Source organism: Martes martes (assembly GCF_963455335.1).
Source record: "Martes martes genome assembly, chromosome: 6".
Lineage (NCBI taxonomy): Eukaryota > Metazoa > Chordata > Mammalia > Carnivora > Mustelidae > Martes > Martes martes.
Window position 1 is genome coordinate 23,996,737 of NC_137893.1, and position 20,306 is coordinate 24,017,042.

General features: G+C 37.6%; 1 protein-coding gene across 1 annotated transcript in view; it reads left to right on the top strand.

The window, feature by feature from the left end:
- The window catches only part of OSTM1 (osteoclastogenesis associated transmembrane protein 1), a 36,721-nt gene extending 21,167 nt beyond the window's left edge, over positions 1 to 15,554 (top strand). Inside the window, exons 4-6 of the mRNA XM_080805151.1 lie at positions 7,934 to 8,101; positions 10,027 to 10,192; positions 14,601 to 15,554. Of these exons, the coding sequence (XP_080661277.1) occupies positions 7,934 to 8,101; positions 10,027 to 10,192; positions 14,601 to 14,656 (390 nt within the window). The 3' untranslated portion in view covers positions 14,657 to 15,554. The remainder of the gene's footprint in view (positions 1 to 7,933; positions 8,102 to 10,026; positions 10,193 to 14,600) is intronic.
- The last annotated feature ends 4,752 nt before the right edge of the window (positions 15,555 to 20,306 follow it).

The window sequence follows — 20,306 nt, forward strand, 5'->3', positions numbered from 1 at the left end:
CTACAGGCAGCTAATTCTTTGCCTTAGTATTTGCTTGGCTGTATTTTACCTGCTTTAAAAGGCACTGTTTAGTAAGGTAACTGAATTATAATATGAAAGGTAGCCTTTAAGAAACCTACCCTTTGGGGTGCCTGGCTGGGTAGGTAGAGCATGTGACTCTTGATCTCAGGAATGTGAATTCAAGCCCCATGTTGGTTATAGAGATTACTTAAAAAAATAGAATCTTAAAAAAAAAAGAAACCTCTTTCTGGTTTTTGTTTTCTCCACCTCTGACCCTTGAATGTTGGTCTTGGAACTTTCCTGGTGGTTTGGAGAGGTGAGATTGGAATTCTGATAAAATCCTAGATTTGGAATTTGCATAACAAGTAAGTAATCCCTGCAAATAGATGTAAAAATGTTTAGTATAAGATATATATGATTTTATCTTTAATCAATGTGATGACACAGGATTACAAATTTCCCTGAGAATAAGAAGAACTATTAGATAAGCAGGTCCCAAGATGTGTTCTGCAAGGTGTTAATACATGGCCACAAGAAAAGGTTCAGTGTTCTGATAAGGTTGGGAAATGCTTTACTACAAGACTTTAGAACTTTAGTGGACTAATAATGTACGTTGTAAAACTCCAAATGGTAATTTTTATATACAAGTCTTATTTGACCAGTTCCTCTTTGGTTGTAAATGTTCTGATGAATGGTTTAGGGAAATTAACATTTTTTCCTGGGATGTTCGTCGCAAATATTTTCTCCTAATTTATTGTTTATTTTTTCATTCTGCTTTTCTTTTTGTTATGAGGAAAATTTTAATTTTTGTATTACCAGTTTTATCAAAAAATGTTAATAGCTTACAGACTCGGTGTCACATTAGAAGGTTTTCCCCACTTTGTGATTATTTTTAAAATTTCTCCTGTGATTTTTTTTTTTAAGATTTTACTTATTTATTTATTTGAGAGAGACAGAGATAGTGACAGAGAACAGGATCGGGGAGGAGAGGGAGAAGCAGGCTTCCTGCTGAGCAGGGAGCCCTCAGCAGGACCCTGAGATCATGACCTGAGCTTTAACCTACTGAGCCACACGGGCACCCTCTCTTTTGATTTCTTTTAGTAATTTAATGGTTTCATTTTCTGCATTTAAAGATCTTTTCTCTATCTGAAATGTATTTTGGCGTACGATGTGAGGCATAACTCCAAGCCTTTTTTCCTGATGAAATGAATCGTAGAACCAAGTTAAATTCAATCATTTTAAGATTTTATTACAATTACATTACATTTTAGATCCATCATTTGGAAATAATTGACATGTTTATGATACTGAGTTTTCCTGTTTAGGAATATGGTATATTCTCTTTTTATTGCCGTAAAATAGAATATAAGACTTACAGTTCAGTGGCATTAAGTATATTCACGTCGTTGTGCAACTATCACCAGCATCCGTCTCCAGAAGTTTTTCAAACTCAGGCTCTGTATCCATTAAGCAGTGATTCCACATGTCCTCCTCCTCTAGCCCCCAGCAACCACCATTTTTCTCTATCTTTTAAATGTCCTCTAACACAGTCTTACTGATTTATTTAGTTTCATATAGGTTTTATACATTTCCAATGCTTATTCCAAGGTATTCTATTGCTTTTGGTGCCATTGTGAATGACATCTTTTCTTCCCCCACCACAGATTTTCACTGGTTACTTTCTTTTAAAATGTTATAGAAAAGTTGCATAGGTAACGCAGAGAATTCCTGTATATTGCTGACCCAGTTTCCCCAGATGTTAGCCTATGAGACCATGGTCTGTTTGTCAAAACTAAGAAATCAACATTGGTACAGAGCTGTTAACTAAATGCCAGACTTTATTCTGATTTTACCACTTTTCCCAGTAATGTCCTTTTTCTGTTTAAGGATCCATTCCAGGATAACAAGTAACTGGTCACTCCTTAAAATTTCTATTGTATATGTAGCTACATTCCCTTTCTTATTCCAAATGCTATTTTTTTGTGAGTTCTTTTTTCCCTTGAGTTTTCTTTAGGTTTAAGGGTATGTTCGTTTTTATTGATCTTTCCAAAAACTTGTGTTTGGTTTTATTTATTATTTCCTGAGTGGTTTTTTTTCCCCCTTAACATGTTTGTTTATTCTTTTGCATTTATTAATTCCTCCTAGAATCTTTCAGTTAATTTTGTCTTTTTATTGTTTTTTTAAAGATTTTATTTATTTATTTGACAGGCAGAGATCACGAGTAGGCATAGAGGCAGGCAGAGAGAGAGGGGGAAGCAGGCTCCCTGCTGAGCAGAGAGCCCGATGTGGGGCTCCATACCAGGACTCTGGGATCATGACCTGAGCTGAAGGCAGAGGCTTTAACCCACTGAGCCACCCAGGTGCCCCTAATTTTGTCTTTTTTCTAGTTCTTTGAGTTGACTGGTTAATTTTGTTCCAGCTTTTCTTGCTCAACAATAAAATACTTTTCAGGTTGTAAAGTTTATAACTTTGGCCTTTCTGAAAATAGATTCTGATATAAAGGGATTACATTGCATTTATTTCTAAATTTCTAATTTTAATTTTGATTTGTTCTTTGACTTAAGAATTCTTTGGAGGATTGTTTTTTAATAGGAGTGACATGATTTCTTTTATTTGCATTAGTACATCTCAAGTTTTATTGAAATTGTGACCAGTACATGAAGCCTATCTATATTTTGGAATTTATTGAGATACCTTTGTGATTTAATAATTATTAAAAATGTTTAAAAAAATTTTTTTTGAAGATTTATTTATTTTAGAGAGCATAAGCAGGAGGGGCAGAGGGAGAGGGAGAGAGAATCTCAAGCAGACTCCACACTGAGGGCAGAGCCTGATGTGGGGCTTGATCCCAGTGCCCTGAGATCAAGACCTGAGGCGAGACCAGGAGCTGGATGCTTAGCCAACTAAGCTACCCAGGCACCCCTGAAGGTTTCATTATGTAAGCATGATTGGTTAACTGGTGATTAACTCCGTCTCCAGCTCCTCTTCCCTCCTTAGAGGTCAGAGGTAGGGCTGAAAGTTCCAACCCCCAATCATGCTTTCTGGTGAACAGCCTGCATCCAGAAGCTGTATGGGGACCCCCAGCCACCAGCCATCTGATTAGCATACAGAGGCACTCTTTTTATCTGCATACTCCGAAGGTTTTTAGGAGCTGTGTGCCAGGAACCAGGGCAAAGACCAAATATCTATTTCCCATTATTACCACACTTAGCCTCCTGGGGTCTGTGACAATTTTTCAGTCTTTCCTGTTTCTTGTGACTGATAATTTTGAGGAATACTGGTCAAATATTTTATAGAATGTCCCTCAATTTGAGTTTGTCTAATGTTTTTCCCCTGGTTACACTGGGACTGTGGGTTTTGGGGAAGAGTACTGCAGAAGTGAAGTGTCCTTTTCGCCACATCCTGTCAGAGATACACACTAATGACCTGGTTTATCCCTGATGGTGTTATCCTCATCACCTGGACAGGGTAGTGCTTGCAGGTCTCTTCAATGGAAAGTTACCTTTTTCTTCCTCTTTCCATATTCTATTCTTTGGAACCAAGTTATGAAGTAACAGGAATGGGGGTGGGGAAATTAAGCTTTAAGTCCTGGAGGGGTGAGCATTTACTTAAAATACTTAGAAATCTTTATGTAAGGAGGATTCGCCACTTCTTCCACATTTATTTATTTATATCAATGTGGGCTCAGGGACATTTATTTCATACTTTGGGTTGTTATTAATTTTTTAAAAGTTTTTCTCCTGAGGCGCCTGGGTGGCTTCGGTCAGTTAAGTGGCTGCCTTCGTCTCAGGTCATGATCCCAGGGTCCTGGGATCGAGTCCCGAGTGGGGCTCCCTGCTCAGCAGGGAGCCTTCCTCTCCTCCCTCTGCCTGCTATTCCCCTTGCTTGTGCTCTCTCCCTCTCTCTGTGTGTCAAATAAATAAATAAAATCTTTTTTTATAAGATTCTTTTTTTTTTTAAGATTTTATTTATTTATTTGACAGATAGAGATCACAAGTATGCAGAGAGGCAGGCAGAGAGAGAGAGAGAGAGAAGAGGAAGCAGGCTCCCTGCTGATGTGGGGCTCGATCCCAGGGCCCTGGGATCATGACCTGAGCCGAAGGCAGAGGCTTTAACCCACTGAGCCCCCCAGGCGCCCCAATAAATAAAATCTTTAAAAAAATAAAAGTTCCCTCCTATTTGCTGAATGAATTCTTTTTGATTAAGGCATTGGCTCTGCTGCCTATTAATCTATTTTCCCTTTGAAAAATTTTATTTGCTTGTTTTTTTTTCTTATTTATTTTTATTTTGTTTTCTTTTTATATCCGTTCTTAGGCTCATCTTACTTTCTTATGTGCTTATGTGGTAATGTAATAGGATGGTTGTACCAGGTTGGGAGGGCTGGAAGAAATCTCTTTCTCTCTCCATGTAGAGTTTGGTTTCTGTAGCTTGGCTTTCAAAAGTTCCCTCAAGCAGGCTCTATGCACTCACTTCAACAGATATTTGTTGGGGACTGATTATGTGCCAGGAGGCAGTGTTTTGGGCACTGAGGATAGAGCAGTAACCAAGACAGGTAAGATTTGTTTTTATGAACTGTGTCCTAGTAGGGGTAAGATTAATAACAAAGAAATGAGGTAATTAAGAGTAATGAGTCCTGAAAAAGGAGTGTAGTGTACTACATTAGGTGGGCAGGGAGTACCTCTCCAAGCAGGTGAATTTTGAGATGATCTAAAGTTTAAGATAGAGTCAGCCATGGGAACAATGTTTTCCTTAGAAGCAAGGATAAAGGCCTTGGGGGAGAATAAGCTTGGTATGTGCCAGGAATAGGAAGAGGGCCCATTTGGCTGGAGCACAGTGGGCATATATGAATGTGATATGGGGAGATAGGCAGAGGCCAAATCATGTAGAGCTGTGCAGAACAAAGGAAGAAATATGGATTGAATTTTAAGCACAATGGGAAGCCATTTAAATCAGGAATGTGACATGATAGGAATTGCATGTTAATACAGCATTCTGGCTGCCCTGTGGAGAAACTCAGTTGAACCTAGGCAAGAATGGAAAGAAGAAACCTAATTAAGAGGCTGTCACAGGAGAGAGATGGTGCGGACTGGGGTACTGGCTGTAGTGTTGGAGAAATGTAGATCAGTTCAGGATATATTTTGGAAGTGTATCTAAGAGGACTTGCTGGTAGATTGGGTGATTCCTGAGAACGGTGGAGGCTGAAAAGGAAGAAGAACCAGAGTTCTCCTAGGCTTTTGGCTCTGAGTAGCTGAGAGGATGATGGAGCCTCAGGAAAGACTGGTTGTAAGGGATTGGGGATTAAGAATTCTGTCTTGAACAAGTTAATATGAAATAGCTATGAAGCATCTAAGTTGAAATATCGAATAGTGTTATAAATGAAATTGGAGCGCAGGGGAGACGCGTGAGCTGGAGGTAGAGATTTGAGAATCGTCAGATCGGGTACAGATGACATTTAAAGCCGTGAGACTGGATGTGAGTGAGTGAAGCTGTGATGATATAAAGAAGCCCCAAAGACTGAGTCCTGGGGATATTAAAGGTGGTGTGTGTGTATGTGTGTAAGGGAACCAGCTAAAGAGATAGTGGTGCACAGGGACACAGGGGTGCGAGAGCACCTGGCTCTGGGGGTCCCAAGCACACCAGGTTTCGCCGCTCATTGCAGACTAAATCCAAAGGCAGAGAAATGAATGGTGATGGTGTTGAAACCAGAAAGGAATTTCCGTGAGGCCTACACTGGGAAGTGGGGCAGGGGTGGGGGATGGGGAATGGGCTAGCCTCTGAAAGACTGTCACCGAAGTGCCAAAACTCCTTCCAGGTTTATATAAGGAAAATGTGGGGCAAAGGTGGGCAGATACCTGCAGGTAGTCTTTGAAGGTCAAACGGATCATTGTCATGGAATCATTCTGGGTGGGGTCTTACAGGCTCCAGGCAGTTCTTATACTGGCCTCAGGGGGTAGTGTTGGCTCCCCTTAGGGGATGCTCTGCCCTCAGGGTCTTCCAATTGAGTCAAGAGACCAATGGGAAAGAAAAACCCTACTAAAAAGTTTGAGTCAAAAGGAAGTAATGAAGTCCTCTTTCAAGGGTAGCAATGAAACTGGTGATGTGGGTTGTGGCCGTGGCTCCAAGCTCAGTGACTGGGCTGGGCTGTGGGTTTAAATTACAAACCAGATCCATTTGGGGTAGTTAAGTGTTTTTAGATGGCTTCTCTGGAAATCTGTACTGTCTTGTTGGCTGTGGAAAGACTGTTTTTTGTGGATGGATTCGCTGGCAAGTTAGGGCTACTGTGCTCACGTGTTGCATATGTAGAGGACAGTGGGTGGGTGCAGAGGATCAAGGTTCACAAGGGACTGGTTCTGGTGAGTCCGTCTGGGGCAGGTATTGTAGCTTGTCTTACAGTCCAACCTTCCTGTGAGGAGACTTGCATGTCACCTCTTTCTATTTTAGGTGTTACTCAAGTGCCTGGATTTACCTTTCTTTTCTTGAACCTCTTCAGTGAGGAAGTCAGGACACAAGGCACTGGGCTCTGTCATCCTCTTCCCAGAACGCTACTTCCTCATTCCTTTCAAGCACTGCAAAGCTTTTTATCGTTTGGCTCTGCCGTCTTTTATTCAGTCAGCCCCTATGTTGATGGAGATTTTTATCTGGTTCAGTATTTTACAATTACAAACATGTCTTTTTTTCCATATAACTTGAAGTATTTCTCTGACTTTACCTGTCTGGTAGATTCCTAGAAGTGAAATTATTCTGTCAAAAGGTATGTGCGTTTTACATTTTCATATCAGTGGCTAAATTACATTCCCCCCTTCAAGGTTCTGTGCTCTATATTTGACCTAACACATTTAGCTAAATGCACCGTGGTTCTGTGAAAAACAGGTCATGTGCTTTTTCTTGTGGCAAAACTAAAGAGACTGTTTCTCTGTCAGATAGATGGTGAGGGTAACATTGTGGGGGCTACATCAGTTTAATTCCTTTAATTTTTCTTCTTTTCTTTCATTCCGGCATTTTCCTTTAGGCTCTAAGGTAAAGAATAAGGGGGAAGTAAAGCAGGAATGTGAACTGACTGGTTAGCAAACTTGTTCTTGAAAAGACAAATGTCGGTTCGGGAAGTAGACAAGGTTGAGATTCAGTAATGTGATACCTTATATGTTATATCCACTACCTTCATGTTAGGTTATATAATTCTTTGGCATTAGTCCCTTTTTGTTGACTAGAGAGGTCTGGATTACAAACCTTGGGATAAGAGAGCGGAGTGGGGATGTAGTTTTGGTGCCTTTTCCTTCCCCAGTAATAAAGTCCCCTCTGTTTCAGTAAGGCAGACTTCAGTGTTAAGTCAGCTCAGGCAAGGACATATTTATTCTGTGAGAGTAAGCTAGATAATGACCAGATGATTTAGGACATTTTTGGTATTTAGGCATTAGTAATTTGGCATCTGAGCTGTTGTTCTCTGTTACCAGTGGCTAGTACAGTGGTTTTCTTTCTCCCTTCCTTCCTTCCGTCTTTCCTTCTTTTAGATTTTATTTATTTTAGAGAGAAAGAAAGACAACATGAGCGGGAGGGCAAGAGGGAGAGAGAAATCTCAAGCAGACCCCACACTGAGCGTGGAGCCCACTGCAGGGCTTGATCCCAGGACCCTGTGATCATGACTTGAGTCAAAGCCAAGAGTCAGATGCTTAACTGACAGTGCCACCCGGGCGCCCCTGGTTTTTGCTGTATGCTCGCCTTTCATTCCAGGTCTCTAGTCCTTGAGATCTATAATACAGGTAGTGGTAGCAATATATTATGATAAAACTGAAGCTCAGAGTGATTTACTAGTCTGTCTAGCATCACAGCTCCGCACTTCAATGTGCTGTATTTTTCCTGTACTTGTACTCTAGGAGGCCAAATAGCTTATGTTAAAGAGATGTAATGTATATTATATGTGCCTTTGATGTTTTAGGGGAGCATTCACAGTCTTCAGCAGTTAAGGAATTATTCAGAAGTTTGCAAAAACTGTCGTGAAGCATATAAAACTCTGAGTAGTTTGTACAACGAAATGCAGAAAATGAATGAACTTGAGAATAAGGCTGAATCTGGAACACATTTATGCATTGATGTGGAAGATGCAGTGAGTAATTCACTTCTGATATGATGTGTATTATGTGGTGTTGTTGATTGTGCCTTTAGTATCATTATCCCCTTTACAGGTATACTGGAATCTGCATATGCTGTCTTCAACTAGGAATAACTGGTTATAAGTAGTAAAGTTTTAGAATATCCTGATCTGTCAAACTAAAATGGACACTAATCAAGTACTTCATAAATGAGTTGAGAATTTGGTACATTTGGTCTTTCAAGTTTGATGATATGTCTCATTTGCAGAGGCATTGGTGTTATATGTTTACATTTCAGTTTCTTGTGCGCTTGTTGCTGATTAAACAAGTCTTTGGTTTGCTATCATTGTGTTTCTGCAACCATTTATATCCCACTGCTTTTATTTTTCATTATCATCTGAAAATTTTAATTTGTTTTCTTATTTATAGCCTGTCACCCCTCACTAAAAAATTAGCCACATGAGGACAAGGACCTCATGTCCTTTTTTTGTTTGCTATTCAGTATTTAGCCCAGTGCCTAGCATGTTGTGAGCCTATTAGTAATGTGTATTGATTGGTCAAGAAGAGCCTTTTCCTCCATGGTATAGGCTGCCTTCACATGGGGCACCACTAGATGGCGTTCCTGCCTTTTTATGGGACTATGGTTCATGAGTTTTGAGGCATCCAAGGAAAGAGAAATTACTGCTCAAAGAGAGCTTAAGGTCCAAATTGAAAAACTTAGTGGTTGAGAATGATGATTGTGAATAACAGCTCAGAGTGAACTATAGTCCATCAATAATATTCGAGATGGTAAAAAGCACTTAATATAAAAGTTAAAATGGGTACACCATGGGGATTTTTGGTTTTTTTACTGCTGTAATGTCTGGATTAGTACCTGGCTTCCAACAGGCTCTCTATAAATACTAAATGTATGTTTTAAGAATAATAGTTTATTTCATCATTTTTAAAATAAAGAAAAATGAATATTGATTCTCTGACATATGTTGGTTTACACAGGACATCAACATGACCCCCTGTTTTAGAACACCCTTCTTATAATAAGCAAAACTTAGCAGTAAACATACAAAGCACCAATTGCAAATTGAATCTCAGACAAAATTCAGGCAAGAACATTATTAAATTTATTTTCAACATTAAATTTGAGAGTTTCCATATATCACTTAGCATGTTTGGCAGAAACCATGGGCTCAGTGAAAATGAGGTATTGCTGCCCCTAAATGTCGCTTTTTACTGTATGCGGCTAAATAAGATATTATCTAATACAGTTTCCATGACTCATTAGATATTATGTACTTAAATTGCTTGCCATATGAATCTTTCATAATATCTTGGGTAATATGCTAAACATTTCATAGATATCATCTCTTGAAGAGCAGCTATATTTAGTTGATATTTTTATTTCCAGTCTAAAAATAATGCGGCAAGCTCAGTGAGATTATATATGTAACATAAGAAAAAGGTTTTTTGTTTTTTGTAAGCCTTCCCCCCCCTAGTTTTATTGAGGTATAATTGACAAATAAAATTGTAATATATTTAAAGTGTATAGTGTGATAATTTGATATACATACACATTGTGAAAGGGTTTGCACAGTCGAGTTAGTTAACACACCCATCACCTCACATAATTACCCTTTTCAATCTTTTTTAATGAATGAAGCATGGTCTAACCATATTCATATTGTTACAGATTCTGTTTGCGATCTGTGAAGGTTGGCATTCTTTGGATGGTGCTGTGAATTTAGAATATGAAATTTCTATATGGATATAAACTTACATAATGACTGTGAACTTCCCTGGCAGAAGAAATTGTCTTCAACTATCAATAGATTTTTTAGGGATATATATTTAAATTCTGGATGCCTGTTATGTTATTAATAAAACAATTATATGAATTGAAGACAAATGTAAAATAAAATAATTTTATTTGTTACTGTTCCAGATGAATATTACCCGAAAACTTTGGAGTCGAACTTTCAATTGTTCAGTCCCTTGCAGTGACACAGTGCCTGTCATCGCTGTTTCTGTGTTTATTCTCTTTCTACCTGTTGTCTTTTACCTCAGTAGCTTTCTTCATTCGGAGCAAAAGAAGCGCAAACTCATTCTACGTAAGTTCCTTTTTACAACTGTTTGTTTATTTAGCTAACACCTGTATTTTAAACACTTAGGCCTGTTTTAGAAATGATGCATATACTCTGCAAACTCAAACTGTATTAAGCTGAAAAAGCTCTTTGCTTCAAATTTTAGTTACACTTACTAATAGAAGAGATATGTAAGAAGTTTATAATTACAGATAATCAAAGTCAACAGTACGGGATCTTTCGGATGTTTTAATTGAGAAAGCAAGGAATAAAGCTGGCAGCAACAGAAGAATAGCAACAAAGGTTTTGCAGACTTGAAATGGCCATAGTAGGGAGATAGACAGCTCTTAGGCCCATTGAAGCCATGGCAGAGCCACCTAGAAAGCCATCTAAAAAGGCACGTAGAAACTATGGTGAAAACACAGATGATTTATGAACAAATTAGAATCCTAGTTGCAAGATCATTACTTGACATACAGCATGTGCTCAACACATACTCCCCATCAAATAGGGCAGAGCAGAAAAAGCACTAACTAGAAAATCCCATCTAGCTGAACAAGAGTGGCTTCTAAGTGTCATGGTTTCTTATTTATTATCAGGATGAAGATAAGGGTTTATCCCTTAGTAATTTTAATTCATTTATTTTTTTAAAGATTATTTATTTATTTATTTGGCAGACAGAGATCACAAGCAGGCAGAGAGGCAGGCGGAGAGAGAGGAAGGGAAACAGGCTCCCCGCTGAGCAGAGAGCCCGACTTGGGGCTCAATCCCAGGACCCTGGGATCATGACCTGGGCCGAAGGCAGAGGCTTTAACCCACTGAGCCACCCAGGTGCCCCAGTAATTTTAATTTTTTAAATAGAGAATGCCTTTTGTAGAAAAAAATTAGGCTTTTTTTCTCTTAAAACTTATTCTAGTCTAGGAACCTATGAAATAAAAATTCTTTCCCTTATGTTTTTCTTTTCTTTCTTTCTTTCTTTCTTTCTCTTTCTCTCTTACTCTTTCTTTCCTTCCTTCCTTTCTTCCTCCCTTCCTTCCAGCTTTACCTGTTTTAGAGAGAGGGCATGAGCAGGGGGAGGGGCAGAGGGAGAGAGAACCTCAAGCAGACTGCACTGAGCATGGAGATAATGAGATCATGGCCTTAGCTGGAAACAAGAGTTGGGATCCCTAACTGACTGAGCCACCCAGGCACCCCCCCGCAATAAATTTCTTTCTAGCCTTTCTTAGTTCTTCATAGTTTATTTAACCTCACTTCTAATATATCTAACTAAAAAAAGGTTACTTACAGATCAGTTTTAACTGAATTTGTAATGTTTTGTCTCCTTGAGAAGCTAGCTAATAGAGGGAAGAGTCTTTAATATGAGAGTATTTAGTAAAGCTTTTCAAAGATTGCTAGCAGTCTGTAAAATAGGTAATAACTCAGTCCTAAAAGCACTTATTTAGAATAACAACAAAGTGTTGCAGGGAACTCACTATTGAAAAACTTTATTTTTCGGGACTTGGTGTACTTTTAAAATTTAGCATCTTATCTATTTTGCAAATAATTTAACTCTGTGAAAGATATTTACTGCTTCTGATCAGGGTTTTTGTATGTTTGTTTTCTAAAGCACTACCATCCATCTGTTTGTACATGCCACAAACCTTGATATCTTTAATTTCTTAATTCTTTTCTTTTTCTATTTCCCTATTCCCATATTCTCTTTCCCACACCTTTTCACTATCATCAACAAGTACCAATAACACTACTTCCAAAAATGTATCTTAAATTATCTTTTCTGTACCTCCATGATAATACCCTACCCCAAGTCATCCCATCTCTTAACCACCCATGCAGGAGTCCCCTAACTGGTATCCCTGCTTGCATTTTTTTGACCCACTACAATCCATTCTTTGTATAGTGGCTAGAGTAATTTTTTAAACACAAATCGTACTATGCTTTTCTCCCACTTAAAACCCTTCATGTGTTTCTGTTGCATCTAGGATAAAATTGAAACTTAACTTCTAAGTTATGTGTGACCTGGTCTCCCATCTACCTTTCTAAACTCACTGTATCCACTTCTCTCTTTGCTCATGATGCTCTATGTAGGTAACTTTCTGCTCCTCTCAAACACCGGACTCATTCACACTGCCCCCTTCCCAAAGCTTTTATACTGGCCCTCCCTACTTCCCTTGACTGACTCCTTGACATCCAGGTCTTAGGTCCGCGATTACTTACTTAAAGTTACCTTTTTGACCCTCATAAGAATACATCCTTCTTTTAATTCTCCTATATCTATAATCTTTCTTTGATGATACTTAATCACTTTTTAAATGAATGTTTTCATTTATTTTCTACCTTATTTGTTTGTTCATTTATTTTCTACTTAGTTTATCTCTTACAGTTGACTCAACTGTAAGCTCCATCAGAATAAGGATTTTGTTTATCTTGTTCATCACTGTATCACCAGCATCTAGAAAGTACCAGGCCTATAGTAGGTGCCCAAAAATATTCATCGAGGGCCGCCTGGGTGGCTCAGTGGGTTAAAGCCTCTGCCTTCGGCTCAGGTCATGATCCCAGGGTCCCCGCATTGGGCTCTCTGCTCAGCAGGGAGCCTGCTTCCTCCTCTCTCTCTGGCTGCCTCTCTGCCTACTTGTGATCTCTGTCAAATAAATAAATAAAATCTTTAAAAAAAATAAAAAAAATTCATCAAATAAAAGAACATTGTATTTAATGATAGCATTTCCCAGAGTGTGTTCCTTATAATACTAATCCTGTGAAATTCCTTTTTATGATCTTTATAATGTACCTGAATATAAATTAAAGGCTCTAAGATTATATTCCCAAAACTTGACAATAGAACTTTTGCATAACACCTATTAATGTTTCCTGGAAGCATTGTTTATGAATTTAAGAAAATGCTAGTATAAGCAAACAGTTCTTATGTTGTTACCTGATGGACTTTGTTACTTACTTTTCTTTATGCCACAATTTTTTATGCCCCCATTTGTGAAGTCCTGTGGTAGGAATTAGGGATTAAAAAAAGGAACAAGGCACAATATATACCCTCAAAGAACGCACTGCTATAATCCAGTTACTACAACAAATGTAGTGGAGACATACAGTGTGGTTGGAATAAGACTAGGAGAATAAGACTAACTCTGCATTTGGGATGTTGGAACTCATCATTAGATGACGATCTCTTGGGTAGAACTGTTTTTTTTGTTTGTTTGTTTTGGTTTGTTTTTAGTATCCCCTGGGGTAGAATTTTGAAGGATGTAGGGATTTATCAGAGAATAAGGAAACAAGGAAGTTGGAGATCTATGCACTCATTGATATTGCCACCTGTTTCGTTTAATAAATTTGGTACTTAGTAGGAAGCTAGATTACTTCTAGTGGTTTTAAACAGCATAATAATAATAAAAATAAAGCCCTCTTAATTTGTTTGCCTGCCAAATCCACAGAAGGCTTAAGAGTAGACTCCTAGCTTGGGCTGTTTTTTAGGTTCAGTTGCCCTTTAGTTTAGCCTGAAGCAATACACTGGTCCGGAACGTTATGTTGTCATCTTGTGCTCAGAGTGAAAACCAGCAGAGGCTGTGGTAGAAACTAAAACGCTGGTTTTCATCCTTGAGCGCATATCAGAATTGTCTGCAGAGCTTTAAAGCAGAACAAAAAAAGTAGGTGCCTGGGTCCCATTGCAGACCTTCTAACTCACAACCTCTACTATCACGTTGAAAAACCGCTAAAGTGGAGAGATTCCTCCTTATGCAATGTAAGATACTTTTACTCCAGCACGGTTGTTTTTCATTTCTGGAACATGAGAAACATCAGTGTTTAACTATCAGCATGAGTATTACCAGGTGAAATAGCATGATTTTCTTTAATAACCCCAATGACTCAGTCCCATTGGCATCATAATCAAAATTGATGTATATATTTTATTAACAGCCATATATATTTGTGTGTCTGTGTCTGTGTGTGTAATACAACTCACTTTTCTTTGTAAGCCATTTAAATTTTTTTCGACTTCGACATTTTTTTTTGGCATCACAGAATTATTTTAAGAGAAATCTAGATTTGAATTTCTAACTTAGACTTTTAAATATATCATTATATTATTGTACCTTATAGCACTTCCATTTTTTAAAGTAGAGTACTCTTAGCTGCATTACATATTTGAGATTATAATGTTCAGGATGATATAAATTATGTCTGTTTTATTTGGTACTGCTTCTAACAAAGGCATATATGGCTTCAAGCAAAGTTATGTTTTTTGAGGTTGGTAGAAGAAAATAGGCTTAGGCTTTAATTCTTAGAAAATTGATTCCATTTTCTATTGAAAATCATCTATTCTGATTCAAACATAGAGTTAATAAATGAATACTATAGTTTACACAAAAATAATAAATAATTGTTTGGATAATTTATGCTTAAAATATAATACTTCTGATTTATCTAGCCAAACGTCTCAAGTCCAGTACCAGCTTTGCAAACATTCAAGAAAATTCAAACTGAAATCTACAGAACGGAGAATTAACATCACGTTCCATAGATGAATGGTGGAAGATACAGCTTGGTCCAAAAGAAGATAAACTGATTTTGACAAGTCAAGTTCCTAAGAAATGCAAGAACTTCAGATTTATTTTTAAATAAGAATTTTCCATTTTTCTTTCCTTTTCCATCCCCTTTTTAAGGGTTTCGGTATTTTTAATATCCAGGCCTAGCAATGTCATCTATTTTAAAGTGTATTTGTTATAATAACATAAGGTACAAGAACAATCTTCATTTTATTTTGTAGGCATATTATTACTCTTTGAGACTTCTGGTATCTCCTTATTAATGTAGTACTTAAGTAGCAGAGTTTTTGAAAACTAACATTTAAAAGTTAATCAGTTATAGCAAAGACTTTGGAAAAAGAAATATACTTGCCAAAAGTAGCCGGTCCAAAGATTAAATTCACCATTGCAGTATTATTATTACATATATATTTAATATCATATGTATTATAAATAATACGTGACTCAATCTCTAGTTTCCTTAAAGTCACTTTTGAAACCACTCATTATAAACCTCCCTAGCAATTTTTAGAAGCAGGAAGGCACATTACATTTATGTTTGTAAAAAGATTTATGGTAACTGGTTTCTTACTTAACTTTTATAAATAGTATTTTGCACCTTATTTTTGTCTTTATTTCATAAGTAATTTGAAATCACTGGACTGCTGTATTATATTCAGGGCAAGATGGATTCTTTTTCTACCAGGGATTTGCATTGTGAATTACATTAAGCTATTTGGCAATTTATAATTTATTACTACTTTAAATCAAACGTAGCATTATCACAATATATTTAAGTTGTGATTTTTTTTTTTAAATCAAGTTTCTCTTGGGTTATATGAAGATTTTTGGAGGGGAAAGAAAGGAGGGGTAAAAAAAACTTAAGGCTCAGAAAATAGATAGGAAGGACCTGAGGGGGCGCTCACCATAAGACTGTTGAATGGTTCATGTTGAGGGCATGAGTTAAGATGAGAGTCTGATACAGAAAGCAGTTAGGATAAGATGTTTATTTTTTTTCTAAGTTATTTAAACAGATATTTAAACAGATAATATGACATGATGGAAATGAATTCAGATGTTTCACTGTCGGAAAGCAAATTCTCTTTTGGAATGTTTAAATCAAACTTTCTTAAAAAAAAGCTTCATTTCAGAATTGGACATAATTTTTTTCCTCAGGTTTTTAGTGCTAGGTATTTCATTTGTTAATTCCTTCTTGCTTTCTTGGTGAAAATAGGCTTTGTTTTAAATGTTGAGAGAATGAAGTCTGCTCTATATAGAAGTAAGAGTTAGGTTAAATAGTAGAAGAATTTTAGTCCCTTTGTATACTATAACTGCTCTATAATGAGGTAAGAAGTGTTTTGAATTTTTTTTCATGTTTACTGTATATGCAGAGTGAACAAGAAGGCTCATCTTTGGATATATAACATATCCAGAAGCTGTTACAGGTTTTCTAGTCTGCTGTGATCCACTTAAAATGTGCTGGGGTTTATTCCACTGTCACTGTTCATGCTGCTGATACTAATAGCACTGTCTTGATTTGAAGCATAGAGTTGAGGGCCATTGAAAGCAATCTTTCATTAATGCAGATAAAACCAGTTTACATATGCAGAGTTACAAACTGGCATATTTGAATCTGTAAGTAGTGACTCTTTGATCACCTTTCAATGTTATGTGTTTCTAAAAACCATTGCTTTTGGATATGGTTGCTAATAAGCACTTTAGAAAAGAAAAAACAACCTTCACTATTTTTCTGGTTGAGTTGTTGGTCTTTAGAAGTAGCATCAGCAATAGATTTCAAAAGTAAGTATTAAGCATTACACTAAAGTGTGTAGATACTTCATTTTTAGGTGATACTGAGAAATTCTTCACATAGTTTCAAATTCTGAGACACATAGCTTATGTGTGTGCATAAGATCATCTTTAGCTTTTTGACACTTTGAAATAAAGGAAGTAATTTAAGGAAATTGCAGTGCCATATTTGTTTTTTTGTGGTTTTGTTTGTTTTGAGAGAGAAAGAGAGCGAGCGGGGTGGGAGGGGAAGAGAAGGGAGGAGGGAGAGAATCCTAAGCAGGCTCCACACTCAGCATGGAGCCCAATGCAAGGCATGATCTCACAACCCGGTGATCGTGATCTGAGCCAAAAAATCAAGATTCAGATGCTTAACTGACTGACCCATCCAGGCATCCCAAGCCATATTTGATTTTTAAATGCATTTTTAAAACTTCAGATGTAATTGAACATCACATTTCAGTTTTTCAGGCATTGAGTTTAAGTGCCTACTTTAAAAGTACCATCTAGGGGTGCCTGGGTGGCTCAGTGGGTTAAAGCCTCTGCCTTCAGCTCAGGTCATGATCTCAGGGTCCTGGGATCGAGTCCCGCATCGGGCTCTCTGCTCAGCAGGGAGCCTGCTTCCCCCTCTCTGCCTGCTTCTCTGCCTACTTATAATCTCTGCATGTCAAATAAATAAATAAAATCTTAAAAGTACCCTCTAATAATTTTGTTGTAAATAAAAATGTACTTGTGGATTATTTATTTTTTTTGTTGGATTTGAGAGGTAGCTCGCATCAGCTATCCTAAAGTAACTCTTAATCAGTAACACCAGAGTTTAGTTGGTAAATGTTACTTCTAGTGGGATGGCATTTTCTAATTTTCACGGATGGGCTCTAATTCTACTGCAGTGTACTCCTTATAAAGTGAAATGTTTTCCCAGAACATTATATACAGTTGGGGTTGCTTTCCTGACCAAAGACTTGACATCGTATAAATAATAAACATCACCAACAATGAATTAAGAAAGCAAAATTACACTAGTAACCTTTGTAACAGCTGCAGATAGAAAAAAATTATGTTCCAAGTACATTGTTTTCCGAACTAGAAGAAACCTTAGAGGTCATCTGGTCATAGACTCGTAGAGCCAAATGGATCCCTAAATATCACTTGATCTAATCTGTCCACTGCATGGATTCCCTCTAAAAAGTGTATCATTTATTTCCTCTCTCTTAAATAAGGAAGCAGAACATCATAGAGCTCCTTATTTATGACTGAGCCATTGTTTGAACTGAGACTTGAAATACCTAATCAAATGTTTTTCTACTTGGCTTATCTTGTAAAAATTCCCCAAAATGATTGTATTGATTATAGAAAGGACTTTGGCCTATGCTGAATTATACATCTAGCGCATAAAAGTTACAACTCCACTAAAATTTGTTTGTTTTAAACTATTACCTTGGGCATAATAAATATTAGTCATACATGTAACAAACTTTAATAACCAGAAATTTTCTTTGTCTCCTTGAAACTAAAGAGAGCTTTTAAAAGATAATATGACCTGACTTGTGCTTAAAGTAGGGAGGTTTTCAATAATAATTTTAAAGATCTCCTTTTCCTGTGATAAACAAATGCATTAAAAAAAATCAATCCCAGTACCCAAGTGCAATAAAAATATTTCAAATCCTTAAAAGGAATGATAAGCCCATTTTAGCTAGGTATTTTAGCAAATCCTCCAGTGTCTTGCCTAAGTGCCAGAATTGGTATCCAAAAGATTTGCCCAATGCTTTGGAAGTGAAAAACAATTCAGCAGTTATCTGGAATAATTGTAGACAACTAGAACGTAGATAGGATTGAAAATTATTAGCTTATCCTATTTTGACTTCTGAAGCAGAAGAGTAATCAGAAGTTTGGAGGTTTTCTGGTCGCCGCAATGTGTTATCTTCAGAGGCAGGCACTCACAACAGTGATCCCTGTTTCCAGATGGGAAGTTACAGCTTCCCTTTTCTCTCTCCTATTAGTACCTCATTTTCTACATTCATTTGATGTGCTGCTGCCAGTAATGTAATAGGAGCTGACATATAAAGGGCTTGACCTTGACCTTTTAAAATCCAAATCCTCTTCGTATCTTTGCTGTTCTTCACTAAATAAGGCAGTTTTTTTTGTACAACTCAGGAACTCTTACCAGCCCAAATCCCAGCATTTCCCACCTTACCCTCCCTGCCCCTCTGACACATATACACATGCTCTCTCTCATTGCTTTTCTCCTATGGGTTTGGAGAATTGATAACTATGGTGTGGGCAAACAGCTAGCACAGGATGTAGTGTGAGTGAGCAAGTAGAATCTCCAGATTTAATCTCTCCCCTTGCACCTTTCACCTTGTGATTCTCAAATGTTTATACAGGAGGGACCTAGGGATGGAAAGCTTATATGGAAAAGGAGCACTGGGAGTCCCTTGTCTTGAAACTGTATGTGCATGGCAAATTCAGTGGGTAGTATTAGGTGGGAATAGATATCTCATTCATATCCATGAAGGATGGATATTCATATCCACAAAGGGCTAAAACTGCTTGAAATTACACTGCTTGGCACACTTAGTTCACCATCCTCTGAGGACTTCTTGCATCAACTCACATCTCAGGAGCAGCATGAAATGGTTGTTCAGCTTCTTTGGCTGTTCCTCCTAGGTTTATGTTCTCTCCATCTGGAGATTCTCTGTTCCTTTTTTTCCCTGTCTCCTGATACCCAGTAATGGAGTCACAGGAACTATCCTTTGTAGGTTGGCTGTTGTCACCAAATCTGCACCACTCAGTCTGTGTCTTTGAAACACCAGGGATACGTGCTTGGATGAGTACAGAAATTTCTCTTGTAACCAACCCCACCATGCTGGAAGTGATTTAGAGAATGTAATCTCTGACCTGGCCAGGCTCTGGAAAACCCTCTTTGGGGGTGGGATCCTTGCTTATTGATGGGCTGATTTCATGAGGCATATCCATATCACTTCTAGCTCTCAAGGCCACCCAGCTCCTTGGATCTAAGCCCTATCAACTACTCTTGTTTCCATAGTGCCACCAGTTTTATTTGCCCCACTTAGCTTCACCAACACCAAAAATTCAAGTGACCTGATACTGTGGTGAATTCTAAGTTTCCCAGTACTTTAAAGAAATCAGTCCTCTGCCTTCAGGACTGCAAAGTTTCTAATGAGAGTCTGCTATAATTCTTACATTTATTCTTCTATGTGTAATGTTTTTATTGTTTTCTGGCTACCTTCAAGATTTCCTCTTAATTTTTGATTTTTAGCAGTTTTACTATGATATGTCTAGGTATATTTTCCTTTGTATTCTCCTTGGCATTACCTGAGCCTCTTAGATCTTTTTGTTGTCTTTCATTAGTTTTGGAAAATTCTCAGCCATTCTACTATCAAATATACTTCTGACCTCTTCTATCTCTCACTGCCTTCTGGGATTCCAATTAGATTGTTAGGTGATGTGATATTGTCTCACAGCTTTATTGGATGCACTCTTCTGTTATATTCACTCTGACTTTTGCTTTGCATTTCAGTTTAGATCATTCCTTTTTTAAAAAAGATTTTATTTATTTGAGAGAGAGAGTGAACAGGGGGAGTGGCAGAGGGAGAGGGAGAGGGAAAGAATCTCAAGCAGACTCCCTGCTGAGCATGAAGCCTGACATGGGGCTCAGTTTCATGATTTTTAGATCACGACCTGAGCTGAAGTCAAGAGGCAGTTGCTCAACTGACTGAGCCACACAGGCACCCCAGTATTTTACTTGTTTTTAAAGATGTATTTATTTGAGAGAGACAGCACAAGCACAAGTGGCGGGA